A 21,933-nucleotide genomic window follows, 5' to 3' on the forward strand; every position below is an offset into this window, starting at 1 on the left:
CAACGCGGTCAACCTGGATCACCATGCTAAATAAACACAGACTACACCAAACCACATCCGGTGGAAGAAAAGAAAACGCACCATAAAACTAAAATATTACACCTGATTTCCAATTCATTAAAAAAATAATTTTATATTTAAATATAAAATATTTGGGTCCAAATATAAAGGCCTATTGTGCTATAGGTGGGTTAAATTACATGGTGAGATGCTTCCTTGGAGCAAGCTTGCAATTGAAACAATATTTTAAGCAATGGAAATGACTTTTACATTTGATCGGCCAATATCCAAATCGCTTTTAAAAAGAATGTTAGCACATTTTAATAAATAAGAATACGACCTCAACAAGCATTTTTACATTTGGATGTGATACAATAAAATATATTTAGGCTATTTTACAAAACATTACACTTTTAGCCCGCGAATTCTATCACTTCCTGGTGTACAAATATAATTGATAACGTGCAGTGAAGCATCGTTTCATTGCTTCGAAATATGCTGATTTTATTCTGCACTGAAAGGCCTTTCAAAATAGCAATTTAATAATAACTAGTTTGTCAACTATAATTAATTAATTGTATTATTATCATTATTATTACTAAATTGTAATTATTTGTATTATGTTGTATGCTAATTGTTCCTTCATTGTATGTAGGCCTATTTGCAGTTCGTGCAAATCCAAACACTAGGCTGTGTAAATGTCATATTCAATTGGGTCAAATGCAACAAAAAAAAAGCTACTGCCAAGTTATCACTTTGGTAGGCCACTAGGATTTTCACAACTTGATTTAATTAAATTATTTATATTACATAACATGGATCTGCGTAAACTTTGTAATACTAATGCCAGTTTATGCCCTGTTGGCTATGTGAAGCTCAAGAAAACATAAAAATGGCATTTGACACTTGAGTTCAAATTATTCTGCGGTAGCAGTAATACATCATTAGGTCGTTCATTATTTTACAAGTGCCCATTTGTAATTAGTAATTTGCCTTACCTTGAAAGCCACAGGGAGTGTCTTGTTGCACCTCCAGTGTGAGGGCAGCACGGAGCAGAGGAAGTTTGGGCTGTCCGTCCGGACCAGTTCGCCAGCGTGGTCTGACAGGACGTCCACCACATTCCTGGCCTCGGGTCGTGTCCTCAGCGGTCCAGGGGTGCCCATGGTCCCGCTGCCGTCTCCAATCTTGCTGCAGGGGAACGACGTGGAGGGCGGTGTGAACCGTCTGGTGGTGGTAGGGTCTACGGGAATATGCATCACAACAGCTTGGGTCACGGCCACTTCTCTAGGGGTTTTGACGAGTGTTCGGGGCTCTTTTTTTTAATATGTATATTTTCTCGTTCTCTGACACTTGCTCCTTTGGTCTCGGCGAAGTCCAGTGGTTTACGCGATGATGTAGCTGAGCGCACGCAGCCCCCGGTTAATCTATCACGATGAGTCCTGGACTGTCCAGTGTGTGTAGTAGATGTCGTACCTTGCAGAGACGATACAGTTTAATGGTTGCGTGTTATATCATCTGCTCAGGATGTAGCTACCTGACAAACATCAAGTTGGTTTCTGTTTCCCACTGACTACAACAAAACCAAGAAACCGCAAACTCCGATCTAACCTCTTTCTCACTGTGCTCTGTTCTGGTTGCCTATGCTATGGCTCACTTTCTATTCTGCACTATTCAGCACTTGATGCGACGCCCCTCCACACTACAATTTTGGCCGCATATTAGAAAATAAAGGTCTAAGGCAAACTATAAAATCCAGTCGTTTTTGCAATATTCACGGAAGCTGACGATTCGAGTGCTGCTTGTTTGCGCTTCAACTTCACAGCAGAATGTTCTCAATCTTGTTTCACCCTCGGTGACTGAATGAGCCCCTTCAATTGAATTATGCTCATCGAGTCTCGCCAAAGTAGGCTACAGTGTACTCAGTAATTCACAGTTCTCGACGCAGAGTTTGAGACGAAGAATTCCGATGGTTACACGCGGACGTCAGGTGAAGAAGTTTCTTTTTATTCAATGATTTTTGTTCCTCGGTATCAAATGTCCTGCCACTTGCCACATATTATCCTTAATGAAACTAAAAAGTAAGTCGAGATCCCAAAACTATTTTCTTGTGAACTATTCTCTCTCCAGGTTGAAATAGGCGCTTGACTGAGTGGTGGTGCGAGAGTGAAGACTGCCGTGATATTATTTACTCAAGTCATTTTACTGTTTAGTGGTTGGAGTGTGCGGATGACTTCGACCAATGAGTCGCCTGGGTTGGGCTTTCTTTCATTAGACCAATCAACGTCTCCGGAATATAAGCGAAGTGAAGCGCTCTCTGCTTACTCTGTTATACTCACACGATATATTATTGACAGACTACGTATCTTCTGCTTTTCTACACTATGTGCTTAGTTGTTTTAATGTTTTGCACAGTTAGGCTAAATTTATACGTAAAATTACAGCAACTGTTCTCATGCATTCATTATAGTGTTGAAATTACATCCGGCATCGCGGCTGAATGGTGATGCTAAATAAAAGTTCGGCCTATTTGTTTATTGAAGATTTTAAAAAACGTCGTGTTATGATTGATCAGTCTTCCTTCTTTATGCCTATATATGACACCGGCAAAAACCTTCGAAGAAATAGAATCACATAATGCATTCTGCTTATATTAGCACATCACCGCAGTGTGTTTACATACAGTGTGAAAAGATAACAATAATTCAAGCTGGCGCATTAATTTGGTGACTGCAGAAGAGACATTTAGGGAAACATATATCATTCATATTTTGATGATAAGTAGGCCAGTCATATAATGTAGCGTAGGTCTACTTATGATATTGTTATGGGCTTATACTCACTATTAGCAAAATGTAGTTTTACTAAAATTAATAGGCTGCTACATCTGAATGCATAATTGTCAATCAACTGCAATGTGCTATTTATCATGTCAGGAGTTCATGCACCTTTCAAATGACATATGGTTGATCAATATGAGTTGTGAATTTGATATGATTTTCCCATTCTTGTCCCTGCAGTTCACTCCTGCTTTTTTCAGAGAACATCAAAGGCATCTATGGATGAATGTGTTTGGTTTAGTATTATGTAAAATAGAGTAATAGGCTTGGGCTAGATTAAATGCTATGCCTTATCTTGGCCAGGTCGCAGTTGCAAATGAGAACTTGTTCTCAACTAGCCTACCTGGTTAAATAAAGGTGAAATAAAAAATAAAATAAAAAATGAACCGTAGTGCTGCTAGGGTTAGAGACCTATTGACATAATATGTGGAATTAGCAATATACTTTTTGTTCTCTTTCTTTTCCTTTTAAAATATCATATCCAGGGAAATGGGCTGAATTAGGCTAATGATGAGTACTATAAATAAATAATATTGGCCTCCATTTGACACAATATGCATAGTAGGTGCATCTTTGTAAATATAGCCTATATAATTACATATAATTGTCTTATCACTTTCATTCGATCACGCCAAATTGAAACTAATAGGCTTACATAACAACTACAATTGTGCCAAGTACAGTAGCCACAGGCAATTATTAATTGGAATTCCATCCATTAATAGGTTACTATGAACTGCACAAGAAACGACACACCCTGTTCACTCCTTCCCAGGCAATGATGGCTCGCAGGCGCTAGTTGGCGCAATTTGTCTTTGTCAAATGGACCTGCCTTCAGTACAGAGGGGGTCTGGATAGAGAAACGGCATTTATACCATCAGAGAAATGAGAAATATCAGCATATATACTATATACCTGCACCAAGACGAAAAAATGTGAGTCATAGACGACCTATTATCTATCACCTGTGTCGAACTTGCCGTTTTTTTGACGTTGAAAATTCATCAGAAATTGTACTCGGGATCCCAAATAATGACATTTACATTATTTTCTGAATTGATGTATAGGCTTCTAGGGGGAAGTAAAAATCACTCAAGCTTTATTCGTTTAATGTCACCTTTTACTTTCTAATGAAGTTATGAATACATGTGTTGTTTTACTCCCATAGCCGATCATTTCGATTAAGGACGTGGATTTTGTTTTAGAATTTTGACTTTTTTCCACCGCAGGTGTATGGAGGGATATTTACCATTTTGTCCAACGCACAATAAATTATGGAATAAACAAATATATGACTGTATAGACCACATATAAAATAGCAGTTATTTAGTAAGCATACAAAAGTAAGCAAAAAACATTATGGAGATTACCTACAATCGCATTCGATATAGGCCTAGAGCACATATTAATACAAAATCCAAAATTAAAATGAAATGTCAAATATTTGTGGATAACTTGTTTTTTAAATCAAGAGGCATTTGATTGTTGGGGCTATTTTGTGGTGTTAAATGATCCATAGATGCACACAAACCACAAAGATATTAAAAACCGCTCCCATCAGAATTATGTCAGAAATGAATAACACAAAACACATCCAAGGATGGAATAAATACCTTGCAACGATTCATTGATGCAAGCTGTTACAATTTACCTCCCAAAGTGTGGATCTAAGGTCAATTTATTCGCCTTCAATTTTCCAAAGTACTGTTTAGTTGCAGGCAGTAGGCTGTATATTATTGCGTTACTGAAGTGAATCCCCAATGCGATTACTAATGTAGGTTAATAGTGTTTGATATATAATTATCCATGACAATAATTAGACTACTCATAATAAGACTATTTAAATGTAAATTGAAATGTATTTTTCCCACTTATGTTGAATATACTAAGTGTGTGTGTTTGTTTGTGTGCGTGCGTGCGCGCGCGCGTGTAGCGCGTGTACGTTTCTTCTGTTGTTTTTTATTTTAGATAGTAAGGAAATTGTGGTAAGGAAGGGATGGGAGTGGGTTTAGATGTACCCTTCATTTTCTTTATTATACTGATGTCAGTCAGACAGATACGAAGCCAAAGTCTTGCGGGTAGAGTGGCGAGGGAGATGGGATGAGAAAATTATACACTCTTCACGCCTGCCAAGGCCGAGACCGTTAGAAGGGAAGCCATTTTAAATCATATTTTAACAACACGAATTGGCGCCAAACACATTGATAACAATTATCACACAGCCATTGTCTTTCTGAAGGCACTGTATAGACAGTATTCACACCCCTAGACTTTTTCCACATTTCGTTGTGTTACATATGGCCTGAATTTAAAATTGATTGCATTTAGATTTTTTAAATCACTGGCCTACACACAATACCACATAATGTCAAAATGTAATGATGTTTTTCGAAAATTGTACAAATTAATACAAATGAAAAAAAGCTGAAATGTCTTGAGTCAATAAGTATTCAACCCCTTTGTTATGGCAAGCCTGAATAAGTTCAGGAGTAAAAATGTGCTTAACAAGTCACATAGTAAGTTGTTTGGACTCACTCAGTGTACAATAATAGTGTTTAACATGATTTTTTTAAATGACTACCTCATCTCTGCTACTCTGTACCCCACACATACAATTATCTGTAAGGTCCCTCAGTCAAGCAGTGAATTTCAACTCAACCACAAATTCCAGGGTGATTTTCCAATGCCTTGTAAAGAAGGTCACCTATTGGTAGATGGGTAAAAAAATAAAGCAGACATTGAATATCCCTTTGAGCATGGTGAAGTTATTAATTACACGTTGGCTGTTGTATCAATACACCCAGTCACTACAAAGATACAGGTGTCCTTCCTAACTCAGTTGCCAGAGAGGAAGGAAATAGCTCAGGGATTTCACCATGAGGCCAATGGGGACTTTAAAACAGTTACAGTTTAATGGCTGTGAAAGGAGAAAACTGAGGATGGATCAACAACATTGTAGTTACTCCACAATACTAACCTACATGACAGTGAAAAGAAGGAAGCCTGTACAGCAGTTTTTCCCAAACTCGGTCCTCAGGACCCCAAGGGGTGCACGTTTAGTTTTTTGCCCTATCACTACACAGCTGATTCAAATAATGAACTCATTATCAAGCTTTAATTATTTGAATCTGCTGTGTAATACTAGGGCAAAAACCAAAACGTGCACCCTTTGGAGTCCCCAGGAGCGAGTTTGGGAAACGCTGCGTACAGAATAAAAATATTCAAAAACATGCACTAAAGTAAAACGGCAAAAAAATGTGTCAAATAGATTTACTTTATGTCCTGAATACAAAGCATTATGTTTGTGGCAAATACAACACATAACTGAGTACCACTGTTCATGTTTTCAAATATGGTGGTGTATGCATCATGTTATAGGTCTGCTTGCCATTTATTTGCAAGGACTATGAAGTTTTTTAGGATAAAAATGTACGGAATAGAACTAATCACAGGCAAAATCCTAGAGGAAAACCTGGTTCAGTCTCCTTTCTAGCAGATACTGGGAGACAAATGCACATTTCAGCTGGACAATAACCTAAAACACAAGACCAAATATATAATAGAATTGATTACCAACATGAATGTTCCTGAGTTGACTAGTTTTTTTTTTTTTAATCGGCTTGAAAATCTATGGCAAGACTTGAAAATGGCTGTCTAGCTATGATCAACAACCAACTTGACAGAGCTTGAATAATTTTTTAAAGAATAATGTGCAAATATTGTACTATCCAGGTGTTCAAATCTCTTCGAGACTTGCCCAGCAAGACTGATTCTAACATGTATTGACTCAGTGGGTTGACTACTTGTCTAATCAAGATATATTAGTGTTTTATTTTTCATAGATATATTTTTACAAATGTTAGAATGACAATTTAATCAATTTTAATGCCACTTTGTAACACAACAAAATTGGGTTTGAATACTTTCTGAAGGCACTTCTGCTAGGCGGTTGTCTAGAGTGCAGACTGCATAGTGATGTGAGCCCTCAACGGGGTGAGCTGTCAGCAAACCTGTTTCTTTACGAAGAGAGAAAATTCTTAATTGCCAAATGACCTCAAAGATCAAGGCCTGTGGCTTTTGGCTTTTGGAGAACAAGGGACATTTGTCTAAAACAGGTCGTTCTTCTAATTATAAACTCATATGCCTAATATCTTCTGAGTTTCTATCTGAGTAGTTAGAAAGTCACTATTCAACCAACTGTTGAATATAATAATAACATCTTAAAATGTAAATGCTATATGATCTCAAAATGTAGGCTAAATTAGCTGAAGCTGCAGGGTGCATATTTCAGGACCTCATGTCTTCAAAAGTATCGCCTATCATTGTTCGCTATTTTGAGGCAATGAAAGAACTAAAGTGGGACAATGACATTGGCGACATTTCAGTCATCCTTCTGCCTCCATTTATTATTAATATATGACCACACGACCAGCTACCCTGCGCAGCGGTAACACGCGCTTCGGGTTCCTGTCATATTTATACTCCTACATTGCAACACGCAGTTTCTATAGTTTCAGCCACACAGACTCTGAGGACGTAGCCTGTCGTGCCTCTGAACGATTTTTAATGATCCAAGTGGGTTAAGCTCAACCGAACGCAGAACTCCAGGAGGATGTCTAACCCCAGACCCACCTCACGCAGACGCTAGACTAGTTTTTACCCTCTACTTTTAAAACCCAGAGTTTTCAGCCCTAGCCTCTATAGGCCCAGTCAAAACACTACATGCCTCCAGTTTGGAAAGAGTTTGGGGGGTTAGAGCAAGAATGGTTAGGGAGAGCTCCAACCAAAATGAATAGATTCCCATTTAAGTTTCCTCCTTTAAATCATACAACAACTCTTACTGTGAACTGTGCACTGGCATATAAACCTCCAGCCCTTCTGTCCCCCTCTGTTTTCAAGAACTTAGGACCATATTACCATCAAGGTTTTCAGAAGAGAAATCACAGGAGAAAGCATCACACTTTCAGCCCTTTCATTCCCATGTTTTCAAATTAGCGTACTCAGGCCTGCCTTGCCCTGCAGTCGCCAACCAACACCCCAAACCATGGAAGATCAAGGGGAGTGGCAAAGTTTTCTTCCTCTCCATTTTCATATGGTTTGGCTAATAATGAGACAGAATGTAAAAGCTAATAGTTTGAATATCATCCCCATTAGCTGAGAAACCCACACAAGCCTTTGAGGTGTAAACCTATACCCAACGCTATCATGCCCGCCACCCAGCCATATCTCCCATGGCTGATGTCACTTTAAAGAGGCTTTGATGGGGAGACACTTTCAGATATGTGAGGAGATACAAAAGTGAAATGTTCATTCTCGATATGTATATGAATAACCACATAAATACACAAGCTATTTTCAGGCGTGTGCACATGTGCCATTGGAGGGGATCTTTTCTTTTGAAAAAGTGGGCTATGGGGCAATTAGAAATAGTTTGAGGTTAAATGATGACATAAGACAAAGATTTCTATCTTTAGCGGCTGTGGCGGTCGCACATTTCTGTACATTCACAAATTACAGGGCGAGTCTGGCCCTCAACCCACCGAACGCATTCCTTCCGAAAAGTGTCTGCTCGAATTTCAGCCGGGGGTTTTCTGCTCAGTGGAAATATGAGTGTTCTGAATGGACGACTCCTATGAAATGAAGTTTTATTCCTCTCGGATTAAATGAGCTCTACATTTGGGATCAGGGTATTTTTTTGTACCAATGATGAATTCTGTGGTATAGTTGAAATGCCAGAGCTGTTTACCCGTTGTCGTTTTTGAAATGCAGTTTGCTATGAAATGGACTTCTGCTGCTTGATATGACAAGAGTGTCAGTGATTAGTCTTCCAAGCATGACGTAAGTCATCAAAGCATTCTGTCCCTCGTCCCAAAGCCAAATCATATTCTAGCATTTGGATGTTTACACACAGACTATAGAGAGACTTTTAGAAGTAATCCTTCACAGAGAAACTGGGTTTAAGATTGTTTCATTTTGTATGGGGATTCTGATCTCCGATTGCTGATGTTTTCTCAAATGATGATTATATAATGTGTCAGCACATTGCAGTTGGTGGTCATTGTTGTCCATTATGATGTAGACCAGCAAATAGGAACCACATTGCTAGTTTTTATCATACCTTCTCAGATCTAAAGTGTTAGCCAATTACTCCTTCATCATACAACGTTCCATTTAGCTGCCTCAGATAGGAGCACCACTACTCCTTTATTGAGATTACACAATCTTTCTTTTCCAATTACTTTAAACTAATTTGGGGTAAATCACAAATTGAATACTGTAGGCCTTCACTTGAGTATATGCATGTGATTCATGAGAAAGTCACGGTCTCATTGGGGATCCGTTTAGGCAGTCAGAATATATATCCCATAAACTGATGAATGAGCCTGTAACATTTCCAAAACCAGCCGCTAATTACTATGTAAGCATGACGAGCTGAAATAGTGCAGTCGCAGAGATAGACAACCAGCACATTCAGCTCATTCATCTTTAATCCACAGCCTACATGTTTTAAAAGGTGCGGAGTGTAGCCAAGGGCTTATTAAAGTAAAATAATGGCGGCTGGGGTTGTCTCTGTCTTGTCTCTGGGCCTTACAGCTAGCTACAGTAAATGAGTGAAGACATTGGTTGCGATGAAGAGGCCACTCAGATCACTGTTTTCAACACACTCCGAGACATTTGACATTTAACTCTCAGCACTTGAGAGAGAAATAGGACAAACACCAAATTGCAAGCAGAATTCTGCAAAAATATCCGCGGTATACAATGTAAAACACCAAATAATGCACGCAGAGCAGAATTAGGCCCATGCCCGCTAATTATCAAAATCCAGAAAAGAGACGTTAAATTCTGCAACCACCTAAAAGGTAGCGATTCCCAAACCTTTAATAACAAAGCCATCACATACAGAGAGATGAACCTGGAGAAGAGTCCCCTAAGCAAGCTGGTCCTGGGGCTCTGTTCACAAACACAAACACACCCTACAGAGCCCCAGGACAGCAACACAATTAGGCCCAACACATGAGAAAACAAAAAGATAATTACTTGACACACTGAAAAGAATTAACAAAAAAACAGAGCAAACTAGAATGCTATTTGGCCCTAATCAGAGAGTACACAGTGGCAGAATACCTGACCACTGTGACTGACCCAAACTTAAGGAAAGTTTTGACTATGTACAGACTCAGTGAGCATAGCCTTGCTATTGAGAAAGGCCACCGTAGGCAGACCTAGCTCTCAAGAGAAGACAGGCTATGTGCACTCTGCCCACAAAATGAGGTGGAATTTGAGTTGCACTTCCCAACCTCCTGCCAAATGTATGACTGTCACGACTTCTACCGAAGGTAGCTCCTCTCCCTGTTCGGGCGGCGCTCGGTGGTCAGCGTCGCCGGTCTACTAGCCATCACCGATCACTTTTTCCTTTTCTGTTTTGTTTTGTCTTTGGTTCTGTTTCACACCTGGTTTCCTTTGCTTTCATTTCTGTGTGTTTATATTTACCCTGTTGCCTGCCTAGGTTTGTGCGGGATTATTCTTTCATTGTGATGTGCTCGGTGAGGTTATGCTGTTCTTTGTTTTCACGGATTCTTAAGAGTGTTATTGTCGGAACTTTGTTTGTTTCTCCGTGCGTTTGTGCGGGTTCTCTGTTGTCGAGGGCGTTGTACCTTTTTTGATTGTGCCATTCTTGTGTTGGTGGACTTTCCTATTAAAGTACACCTCTCAGACATCTCTGCTCTCCTGCGCCTGACTCCTACACCTACCTCCTAAACGCAACACTATCACAATGACCATATTAGAGACACATATTTCCCTCAGATTACACAGATCTACAAATAATTATAAAAACAAACCAAATTTGGATAAACTCCCATATCTATTGGGTGAAATACCACAGTGTGCCATCACAGCAGCAATATTTGTGAGCTGTTGCCACAAGAAAAGGGCAACCAGTGAAGAACAAACACCATTGTAAATATAACTCATATTTATGTTTATTTATTTGACCTTTTGTACTTTAACTATTTACACATAATATGACATTTGTAGTGTCTTTATTCTTTTGGAACTTTTGTGAGTGTAATGTTTACTATGATATTTGTTTGTTTATTATCTAGTTCACTTGCTTTGACAATGTTAACATATGTTTACCATGTCAATAAAGCCCATGTCCCATGTTAATAAAGAGAGAGAGAGACGAGAGAGAGAGAGGGAGCCTCTCCTCTAGAGGGGGCTGCTGCAGACGTGACTAGGGGTGAGGTGACTGTATGTTCTGTTGTACTAGTACTCATATACTCTCCCTCTGATACACCCTAGCATGTGTCCAATTCTTCTAAAGGCTGCACTAAACCAGACAAAAAAGTACTACACTATAACGATTGCATAATAATTCAATTTGGTAGCATGAAAATTATAGGTATACAAAGATCAATTGACTTGTCGGTAGTGTGACCTCACATTGACATGCTTTATCAATACCAGATCAAAGATGTTGTGTAAGAAATAGTTTCAAGTGGTGCGTGTTTGATTTGAAGGTTTAGATCAGGGTGTAGGGTTTACTCCGTGGTTAGACCCCACCCCTGTCACCCCTGTCCTTTAGTAGCAGTTCAAGGGGACACCTCCAGGCCTGCCCTGAGGACTCTCTCTGTGAACTCTCATGTCACCATTGGTCCGCCCTCACACATCATCTGTCGGGTACACTCGCTCCACGATGACAGTTAGAAGGCTGTGATGTGGTTATGCATGGTGTTTATTCATTGGAAAGCCACTAAGAGTACCATTGGATGATAAAGTCACGAAAAGAGCTGTGTTATTATAGGAGCACGTTTGGTTGAGTTTTGATCCAGTTGGTTGCGTGTGAGTTGTGGGCCCTTTCTTGCCGAGCTAGCGGATCCAGGATGATGTATTGTTGAGGGCAGTAGACTGATGACCTGACCTGAAGGTTGCCTCATCCACTCCGTTATACTGCCACGTCTGATTAGGCTTTGAACCATGTTTTGTATACATTGACGTCATTTTGTAATTGGTAAATCATACACTTCAACTTCTGCACTCTGCAAACTTGAAGAGACTTGTTTATCCTCCAATAGGAATATTTAGCTTCATGGTGAAGTAGCTGATTGTATTTAGAGTGATCCTTACTTGGCCCTAACTGTCCATGACCTTAGTCTCTAAATGTGTCTCATGAATGCACCAACTCATCCATCGTTTGAGGTTTTTTAGTATGACTTGTAATCATTTCTCTTCTTTCTTTGTCTCTTTGTCTGTCTAGAAGTTTGTCTGTCTGTGCAGGCACCCATCCCAGTGTTTCTTCCTCTCTCTGGTGAGTTCTTCTGATGCAAGGAAGGCAATCTGTAATCTGTAGTAATTGCATGTTGCAGAAAAACATTTTTCCGCTGTGGTAATCGCTGCAATATGTGCCTCGGCATTGCCAAAGTGACAGCAGCCCCACCCCCACCCCCAACACACAGACACACACACACCCCCGACTGGCTGACTCACTCTGGCTAGCCTCAGCCAACTGTGTCCGGCTACAGGAGCCGTGATCCTAGCCTCCTCTGGATGGGGGAGATACGGTAGACAGACGGCTGTAGAATACAGAGGAACTAACTGGCAGGCAGCACACCTGTGGCAGCAGCAGCATCACGCTACATTCACCTTCAGCAGCAGATTTATAGTTCCTCCCAGTGACAGTTTAACTGCCATTCCACACCACTGCCAGAGCCGTGCCGGAGCCAGATCACAGCTCCAGCTAGCCTCAGCTACCACACGCAGGCTGAGGCCATGGCCAGGGAACCGCTTGGGACAGGGAGGCAGCTCCAATTCTATGTCTGTGTGGTAGAGTTTTCAGAATGTGTTTTGTTGCGCATCGCACAAATAGGCTAAAAGGATATTATGAACATACCGATATTCTATTTCTTTGACAGTTATTCTTGCGACCAAATTCCCTTTAGTTACTTTCCTTAAAATTTGCTTTGCTTAATCATTGTTAATAGGCATAATTGAGCCACTGGTGAGGAATTCTGTGAATCGAGCTAAGGTCAGATAAAGGTAGATATGTCTGCTGCTTCGGGCTATTGCTGGGCTGTTGATGCATGTTCATCAAGCCATCGTCCACCACTCCACCACCCCACCACTCTAAAACTCCAACACTCCACCACTAACACTCCACCACTCTAAACTTCACCACTCTAACACTCCACCACTAACATTCTACCACTAACACTCCACCACTCTAACACTCTAACACTCCACCACTCTAAACTTCACCACTCTAACACTCCACCACTAACATTCTACCACTGACACTCCACCACTCTAACACTCTAACACTCCACCATTAACATTCTACCACTAACACTCCACCACTCCACCACTAACATTCTACCATTAACACACCAACACTCTAACACTCGAACACTCCACCACTCCACCACTAACATTCTACTAATAACACTCAACCACTCTAAAACTCCACCACTCTAACGCTCCACCACTAACATTCTACCACTAACACTCCACCACTCCACCACTAACATTCTACCACTAACACTCCACCACTCTAACACTCTAATGCTCCACCACTAACATTCTACTAATAACACTCCACCACTCCACCACTAACATTCTACTACTAACACTCCACCACTCGAACACTCCACCACTCGACCATTAACATTCTACCATTAACACTCCAACACTCTAATAGTCCACCATTCTAAAACTCCACCACTCCACCACTAACATTCGACTACTAACACTCCATCACTCTAACACTCCATCACTCTAACACTCCACCACTCTAAAACTCCACCACTCTAAAACTCCACCACAGTAACACTCCACCACTCCACCACTACCATTCTACTAATAACACTCCACCGCTCTAACATTCCACCACTCTAAAACTCCACCACTCTAAATCTCCATCACTCTAACACTCCACCACTAACATTCTACCACTAACACTCCATCACTCTAACACTCCACCACTAACATTCTACCACTAACACTCCACCACTCCACCACCCCACCACAGTAACACTCCACCACTCCACCACTAAAATTCTACTACTAACACTCCACACTCTAACACTCCAACACTCTAAAGCTCCACCACTCTAACACTCCACCACTCCACCTCGCCACCACTAACATTCTACTACTAACACTCCACCACTCTAACACTCCATCACTAACACTCCACCACTCTAACACTCAACCACTCTAAAACTCAACCACTCTAACACTCCACCACTCCACCAGTAACATTCTACTACTAACACTCCACCACTAACATTCTACCACTAACATTCCACCACTCTAACACTCCACCACTCTAACACTCCACCACTCTAACACTCCACCACTCGGACACTCCACCACTCTGACATTCCATCACTATAACACTCCACCACTCTAACACTCCACCACTCTACCACTCTAACACTCAACCACTCTAACACTCCAGCACTCTACCACTAACATTCTACTACTAACACTCCACCACTCTAACACTCCACCACTCTAAAACTCCACCACTCCACCACTCATAAACTCCACCACTCTAACACTCCACCATTCCACCACTAACATTCTACTACTAACACTCCACCAATCTAACACTCCATCACTCTAACACTCCACCACTCTAACACTCCATCACTCTAACACTCCACCACTCCACCACTAACATTCTACTAATAACACTCCACCACTCCACCACCCCACCACAGTAACACTCCACCACTCTAACACTCCAAATCAGTAACACTCCACCACACTAACACTCCACCACACTAACACTCCACCACACTAACACTCCACCACACTAACACTCCACCACTCCAAAACTCCACCACTCTAAAACTCCACCACTCTAACACTCCACCACACTAACACTAACACTCCACCACACTAACACTCCACCACTCCAAAACTCCACCACTCTAAAACTCCACCACTCTAAAACTCCACCACTTTAACACTCCACCACTAACATTCTACTACTAACACTCTACCACTCTAACACTCCACAACTCCACCATTCCACCACACTAACACTCCACCACTCCACCACTCTACCACACTAACACTCCACCACACTAACACTACACCACTCTAACACTCCACCACTCTAACATTCCATCACTCTAACACTCCACCACTCCACCACCCCACCACAGTAACACTCCACCACTCTAACACTCCAAATCAGTAACACTCCACCACACTAACACTCCACCACACTAACACTCCACCACACTAACACTCCACCACTCCAAAACTCCACCGCTCTAAAACTCCACCACTCTAACACTCCACCACACTAACACTAACACTCCACCACACTAACACTCCACCACACTAACACTCCACCATTCTAACACTCCACCACTTTAACACTCCACCATTCTAACACTCCACCACTAACATTCTACTACTAACACTCTACCACTCTAACACTCCACAACTCCACCATTCCACCACACTAACACTCCACCACTCCACCACTCCACCACTCTACCACACTAACACTCCACCACACTAACACTACACCACTCTAACACTCCACCACTCTAAAACTCCACCACTCTAACACTCCACCCCACTAACACTCCACCACTCTGACACTCCACCACTCTGACACTCCACCACTCTGACACTCCACCACTAACACTCCACTACTAACACTCCACCACTCTAACACTCCACCACTCTAACACTAACATTCTACTACTAACACTCCACCACTCTAAAACTCCACCACTCTAACATTTCACCACTCTAACACTCCACAACTCCACCATTCCACCACACTAACACTCCACCACTCTACCACACTAACACTCCACCACACTAACACTCCACCACTCTAACACTACACCACTCTAAAACTCCACCACTCTAACACTCCACCCCACTAACACTCCACCACTATAACACTCCACCACTCTGACACTCCACCACTAACACTCCACCACTAACACTCCACCACTCTAACACTCCACCACTCTAACACTAACATTCTACTACTAACACTCCACCACTCTAACACCCCACCACTTCACCACTCTAAAACTCCACCACTCTAAAACTCCACAACTCTAACACTCCACCGCTCCAACCCTCCACCACTCCACCACACTAACACTCCACCACACTAACACTCCACCCCACTAACACTCCACCACTCTGACACTCCACCACTCTGACACTCCACCACTCTGACACTCCACCACTAACACTCCACTACTAACACTCCACCACTCTAACACTCCACCACTCTAACACTAACATTCTACTACTAACACTCCACCACTCTAAAACTCCACCACTCTAACATTTCACCACTCTAAGACTCCACAACTCCACCATTCCACCACACTAACACTCCACCACTCTACCACACTAACACTCCACCACACTAACACTCCACCACTCTAACACTACACCACTCTAAAACTCCACCACTCTAACACTCCACCCCACTAACACTCCACCACTATAACACTCCACCACTCTGACACTCCACCACTAACACTCCACCACTAACACTCCACCACTCTAACACTCCACCACTCTAACACTAACATTCTACTACTAACACTCCACCACTCTAACACCCCACCACTTCACCACTCTAAAACTCCACCACTCTAAAACTCCACAACTCTAACACTCCACCGCTCCAACCCTCCACCACTCCACCACACTAACACTCCACCACACTAACACTCCACCACTCTAACACTCCACCACTCTAACACTCCCCCACTCTAACACTCCCCCACTCTGACACTCCACCACTAACACTCCACCACTCTGACGCTCCACCACTAACACTCCACCACTCTAACACTCCACCACTCTAACACTCCACCACTCCACCAGTAACATTCTACTACTAACACTCCACCACTCTAAAACTCCACCACTCTGACGCTCCACCACTAACACTCCACCACTCTAACACTCCACCACTATAACACTCCACCACTCCACCAGTAACATTCTACTACTAACACTCCACCACTCTGACACTCCACCACTCTGACACTCCACCACTAACACTCCACTACTAACACTCCACCACTCTAACACTCCACCACTCTAACACTAACATTCTACTACTAACACTCCACCACTCTAAAACTCCACCACTCTAACATTTCACCACTCTAACACTCCACAACTCCACCATTCCACCACACTAACACTCCACCACTCTACCACACTAACACTCCACCACACTAACACTCCACCACTCTAACACTACACCACTCTAAAACTCCACCACTCTAACACTCCACCCCACTAACACTCCACCACTATAACACTCCACCACTCTGACACTCCACCACTAACACTCCACCACTAACACTCCACCACTCTAACACTCCACCACTCTAACACTAACATTCTACTACTAACACTCCACCACTCTAACACCCCACCACTTCACCACTCTAAAACTCCACCACTCTAAAACTCCACAACTCTAACACTCCACCGCTCCAACCCTCCACCACTCCACCACACTAACACTCCACCACACTAACACTCCACCACTCTAACACTCCACCACTCTAACACTCCCCCACTCTAACACTCCACCACTAACACTCCACCACTCTAACACTCCACCACTCTAACACTCCACCACTCCACCAGTAACATTCTACTACTAACACTCCACCACTCTAAAACTCCACCACACTAACACTCAACCACTCTAACACTCCACCACTCCACCACTAACATTCTACCACTAACACTCCACCACTCTAACAATCCACCACTCTAACACTCCACCACTCCACCAGTAACATTCTACTACTAACACTCCACCACTCTAAAACTCCACCACACTAACACTCAACCACTCTAACACTCCACCACTCCATCACTAACATTCTACTACTAACACTCCACCACTCTAAAACTCCACCACACTACCACTCTACCACACTAACACTCAACCACTCTAACACTCCACCACTCTAAAACTCCACCACACTAACACTCAACAACTCTAACACTCCACCACTCCACCAGTAACATTCTACTACTAACACTCCACCACTCTAAAACTCCACCACACTACCACTCTACCACACTAACACTCAACCACTCTAACACTCCACAACTCTAAAACTCCACCACTAACGTTCTACTACTAACTCTCCACCACACTAACACTCCACCACACTAACACTCCACCACTCTCACACTCAACACTCTAACACTCCACCACTCCATCACTAACATTCTACTACTAACACTCCACCACTCTAACACCCCACCACAGTAACACTCCACCACTCTAACACTCCACCACTCCACCACTATAACACTCCACCACTAACACTCCACCACTCTAACACTCCACCACGCTGGTTTGCTATGTGTGATTGTGGCGCATGTTTATGAGGTCACCATATCAATCCCCCCCACCTCCGCCCCACGTCCCACACACTGTACTGTGAGACTGTGGCATGATTCGATGAAGTCCTCGCCCACCATTTCACCAATCCAACAAACAGCTTCTCGATGTGTAACTGTGGCTAGACGTGGCCCACGTTTGTGAAGTCATTACGCACTGCATCACCACCCCTGTACTCAACACAGCCCCAAGACCTGTTAGCTCACTGATGCTGCACTTCCTCACACTCCACACTGGGTAACCACACACCTCTGGTGGGCAGGGACAAAAGTAATGCCATGAGACATTTATAGATTCAGTGTACAGACACTGTGATTACATCCAGACTGTCCACAGTGAGGTGAGCAACCCTTTCCTCTCTGAGCTGCTGCCTGGTGCGCTGCTGCACAGCACTGCCTATCAAACCACCCAGCAGTTGAAATTCCCTCTGTGTATTAAATGGTCTCTGAGAGATCAAACATGTCACCCTGACGAGAAGAGGAGACAGCTCGGAGCTCTGGAAGCCTTTCAGTCTGACAGCCAAACACATTTGACTGGCAAACAGAGACATTGTTTCCCTTCCCCCTGCCAAAATGGGAGTATGTCTGTGATCCTGGAGCTCGACATCGCACACAAATATAGAAGCGCAATGAGAGACCCAGCGAGGGGTGAACCCTAGCCCGCCGGCTCTGAAAATAAGTTGAGGCGTCCCTCTCGCACAAAGGCAAAGCCCCATAACTCAGTTTTTTCCCAAATGAAATCGCATGTGAACCGAATATTAGGAAGTGTGCATGGCTGCCAACAGCCGCCAAGCCATTATAGCCGGGCCTGTTAACCACATTTTCACCAGCAGACAATGCCCCTTTGTCCTCGTGTGTGGCTGTCCCCTCTGCCGGAACCCAGAGAGGAGCCCTGTACAATTAAACAGTGTGGATGAGGAGAGGGGAGCAGAGGAGAGGAGAAGAGAAGAGAAGAAAGATGGAGATTGGGGAGAGGAGAGCTGAAGAAAGGGGAGGAGAGGTGGAGAGGAAAGAGGATGTATAGACTGGAGTGTCAGTTCTGTTCTCTAGTTAATTAGTCACAGTCGTGTCAGCAGGAGGCAGGGGAGCCTGCCTCCATGGCCAGAGGAAACTTTCATGTGGTTACTCACGGAATGCTGTTGTTCATTCCTTCCTGCAACAAAAGCCACATGTTTTTATTTTTTTGTCGAGTATAGGCTGTCCCCATGGAAATATGAAGGAACAAGACAAGGTATGAGTGGTATGACTGCTAAGAAGAAAAAGGCTGTCTGGTGAGGAATTCACCAAACAATCCTGACTGTGCCAATATGATCATCTTTGGTTCATGTTGTTAAATACATTTTGGACCATAAACTGGCCACCACCCCCTTTGCCTTCAGGACACTCTAACACATTGGTGCCTACTGTAAAATACAATACATTTAAGTAAAAATACTTAAAAGTATAACTTAAGTAATGTAAATGATGTCTGAGTGTTGGAGTGTGCCCTTGGCTATCTGCAAATAAACAAATAAAAATGCATTCTTGTTTGCCTAATATAATGATTTTTTTTATATATTTGAAGAAATTATATTTATTTTTAATACTTAAATATATTCAAAACCAAATACTTTTAGACTCTTAATCAAGTAGTATTTTACTGGGTGACTTTCAATTTCACTATTTCACTTGAGTCAAGTATCTTTACTTTTACTCAAGTATGACAATTGGGTACTTTTTCCACCACTGTCTGTACTGTCTACTCACTCACTCACTCACTCACTCACTCACTCACTCACTCACTCACTCACTCACTCACTCACTCACTCACTCACTCACTCACTCACTCACTCACTCACTCAATCACTCAATCACTCACTCACTATCTCATTTGCTGTCTAAGCAGCCACCCTGCCCTGTTAAACTCCTTCATCCTTGTTTGGGTATTTAACGGAGGTCATCCCAGGTTCTGTCACACATTCAAGTGTAAAGACGCCTCAAAGAATTTCTAGATATTGAAATCACATGTATTTCTCTTCACTGGAGTTCAATCTCCTCGGCCCTGTCTAGCTCACTGGAGAGCGAGACTAGAATAAAACAGTGACCCAGCGCCTGTTTCCTGACAACTGTCCATGGTACTTTCCACTGCAGACTTGAGACAACTCTGAAAGCAGCGAGCGACTGCACTGGGCCTGAAGGCTTTCATTCCGATGCAGGAAGGGTGTGGCTCCTCTCAGTCAGAGAGTTTAAAGAGTTTCACAGACATACATTATTTTCATCACCTGCAATAAAACCACTCCTTTGAACACAAAATCATTACTGTCAATCATCAAATTGAACCCAATTGAGTTTGAATGAAATCATGAGAAGAGAAGAGACCAGCTGTCATCACTGTGATTTTACTTGAACTCTCGTCTCTTCTCTGAACTTTTACTGTGTCCGGACAGGCGGACACTGTCTCTCTCCATTGCATGCAGCTCTCTCTGTCGCTCTATGAGTTCCATGTGTCCATGTGGCTGAATGTTTCCTCTCATAATCTTTGTGACTAATCACTAGTGATGTTGCCCATGAGTGGTTAGCACCCTGCCCCATGCAGTGCAATGTAGCGTACTTTCCTCACTCTCTCTGTGACTCAGAGCCTCTGAGGAGCCCTAACTGCTCGCTAATCCTCTGATTGCTGTGTTTGGCCCCTCGGGCTCCTCAGCGCCAGGGCGGGCCAGGCTAACGACAGGCTAACGACGACAACAGTGAGCGTTTATAAACCAAATTAGGAGGCTAGAGTCTGGCTTGTCGTGTGGTGATTAGCCTGATCAAACGCTCGCTGACTGACTGACTGACTGGCTGACTGTTCGCTGTGTCATTATGCTGATTAAAGGAGCCTCGGTTGGTCCCTAGCTACATGTAACACACAACTTTCTGCTGGGTTGGTTAAGTTAGCAGAGGTAGCCCTGCAGTAGTCTTTATCGTGCGTGAAAGCCAAGGGGATGGTGGATGAGATGGTGTGAAGATAAGAGGTTTTGTGTTGATGGTGAAATTAAGGTTCAGTGTAGGTTGTGGCTGCAAAAAGAGGAGTTTGTGAGGCTTTAAATCTCAGTGGTTTAACTCTCTGGTGATGTTCTGGTTTGTGAGGCTTTAAATCTCAGTGGTTTAACTCTCTGGTGATGTTCTGGTTTGTGAGGCTTTAAATCTCAGTGGTTTAACTCTCTGGTGATGTTCTGGTTTGTGAGGCTTGAAATCTCAGTGGTTTAACTCTCTGGTGATGTTCTGGTTTGTGAGGCTTTAAATCTCAGTGGTTTAACTCTCTAGTGATGGTCTGGTTTGTGAGGCTTTAAATGTCAGTGGTTTAACTCTGATGGTCTGGTTTGTGTATGACAGCATGTAAGAGGTGATAGTACCTGAATTCTCACCACTGCCAGGTAGGACGGCTTCCATCACATTAATACAACCTGTATTTTTCCAATGCAAACAAAACTAAATAAATATGCATGTACAATCAAATCTCTGTTATAATTTAGGTTTTCAAAAATTCTGTTTGTAAATTTACTACACCAGTATTAGTCATTTCAAGTCTGCGTTTACTCCAACTGTGGGTTGTCCTTGAGTGTGATAAAAGCAGCAGGAGGCCATCTGTGAGCTCTTACAGATTATTACACTGAGGTCAGACGGGATTGAGAGAGAGAGA

At 42.6% G+C, this 21,933-nt stretch overlaps 1 protein-coding gene across 4 annotated transcripts in view; it reads right to left on the bottom strand.

Annotated features, from left to right (window-relative positions):
- The window catches only part of runx3 (RUNX family transcription factor 3), a 70,317-nt gene that overhangs the window by 35,353 nt on the left and 13,031 nt on the right, over positions 1 to 21,933 (bottom strand). For all 4 annotated transcript variants that reach the window (XM_036962236.1, XM_036962237.1, XM_036962234.1 and 1 more), the window contains exon 3: positions 999 to 1,240. In XM_036962236.1, the coding sequence (XP_036818131.1) occupies positions 999 to 1,240 (242 nt within the window). The remainder of the gene's footprint in view (positions 1 to 998; positions 1,241 to 21,933) is intronic.

This window comes from Oncorhynchus mykiss, chromosome 25 (genome assembly GCF_013265735.2).
Source record: "Oncorhynchus mykiss isolate Arlee chromosome 25, USDA_OmykA_1.1, whole genome shotgun sequence".
NCBI classification, from domain to species: Eukaryota; Metazoa; Chordata; class Actinopteri; order Salmoniformes; family Salmonidae; genus Oncorhynchus; species Oncorhynchus mykiss.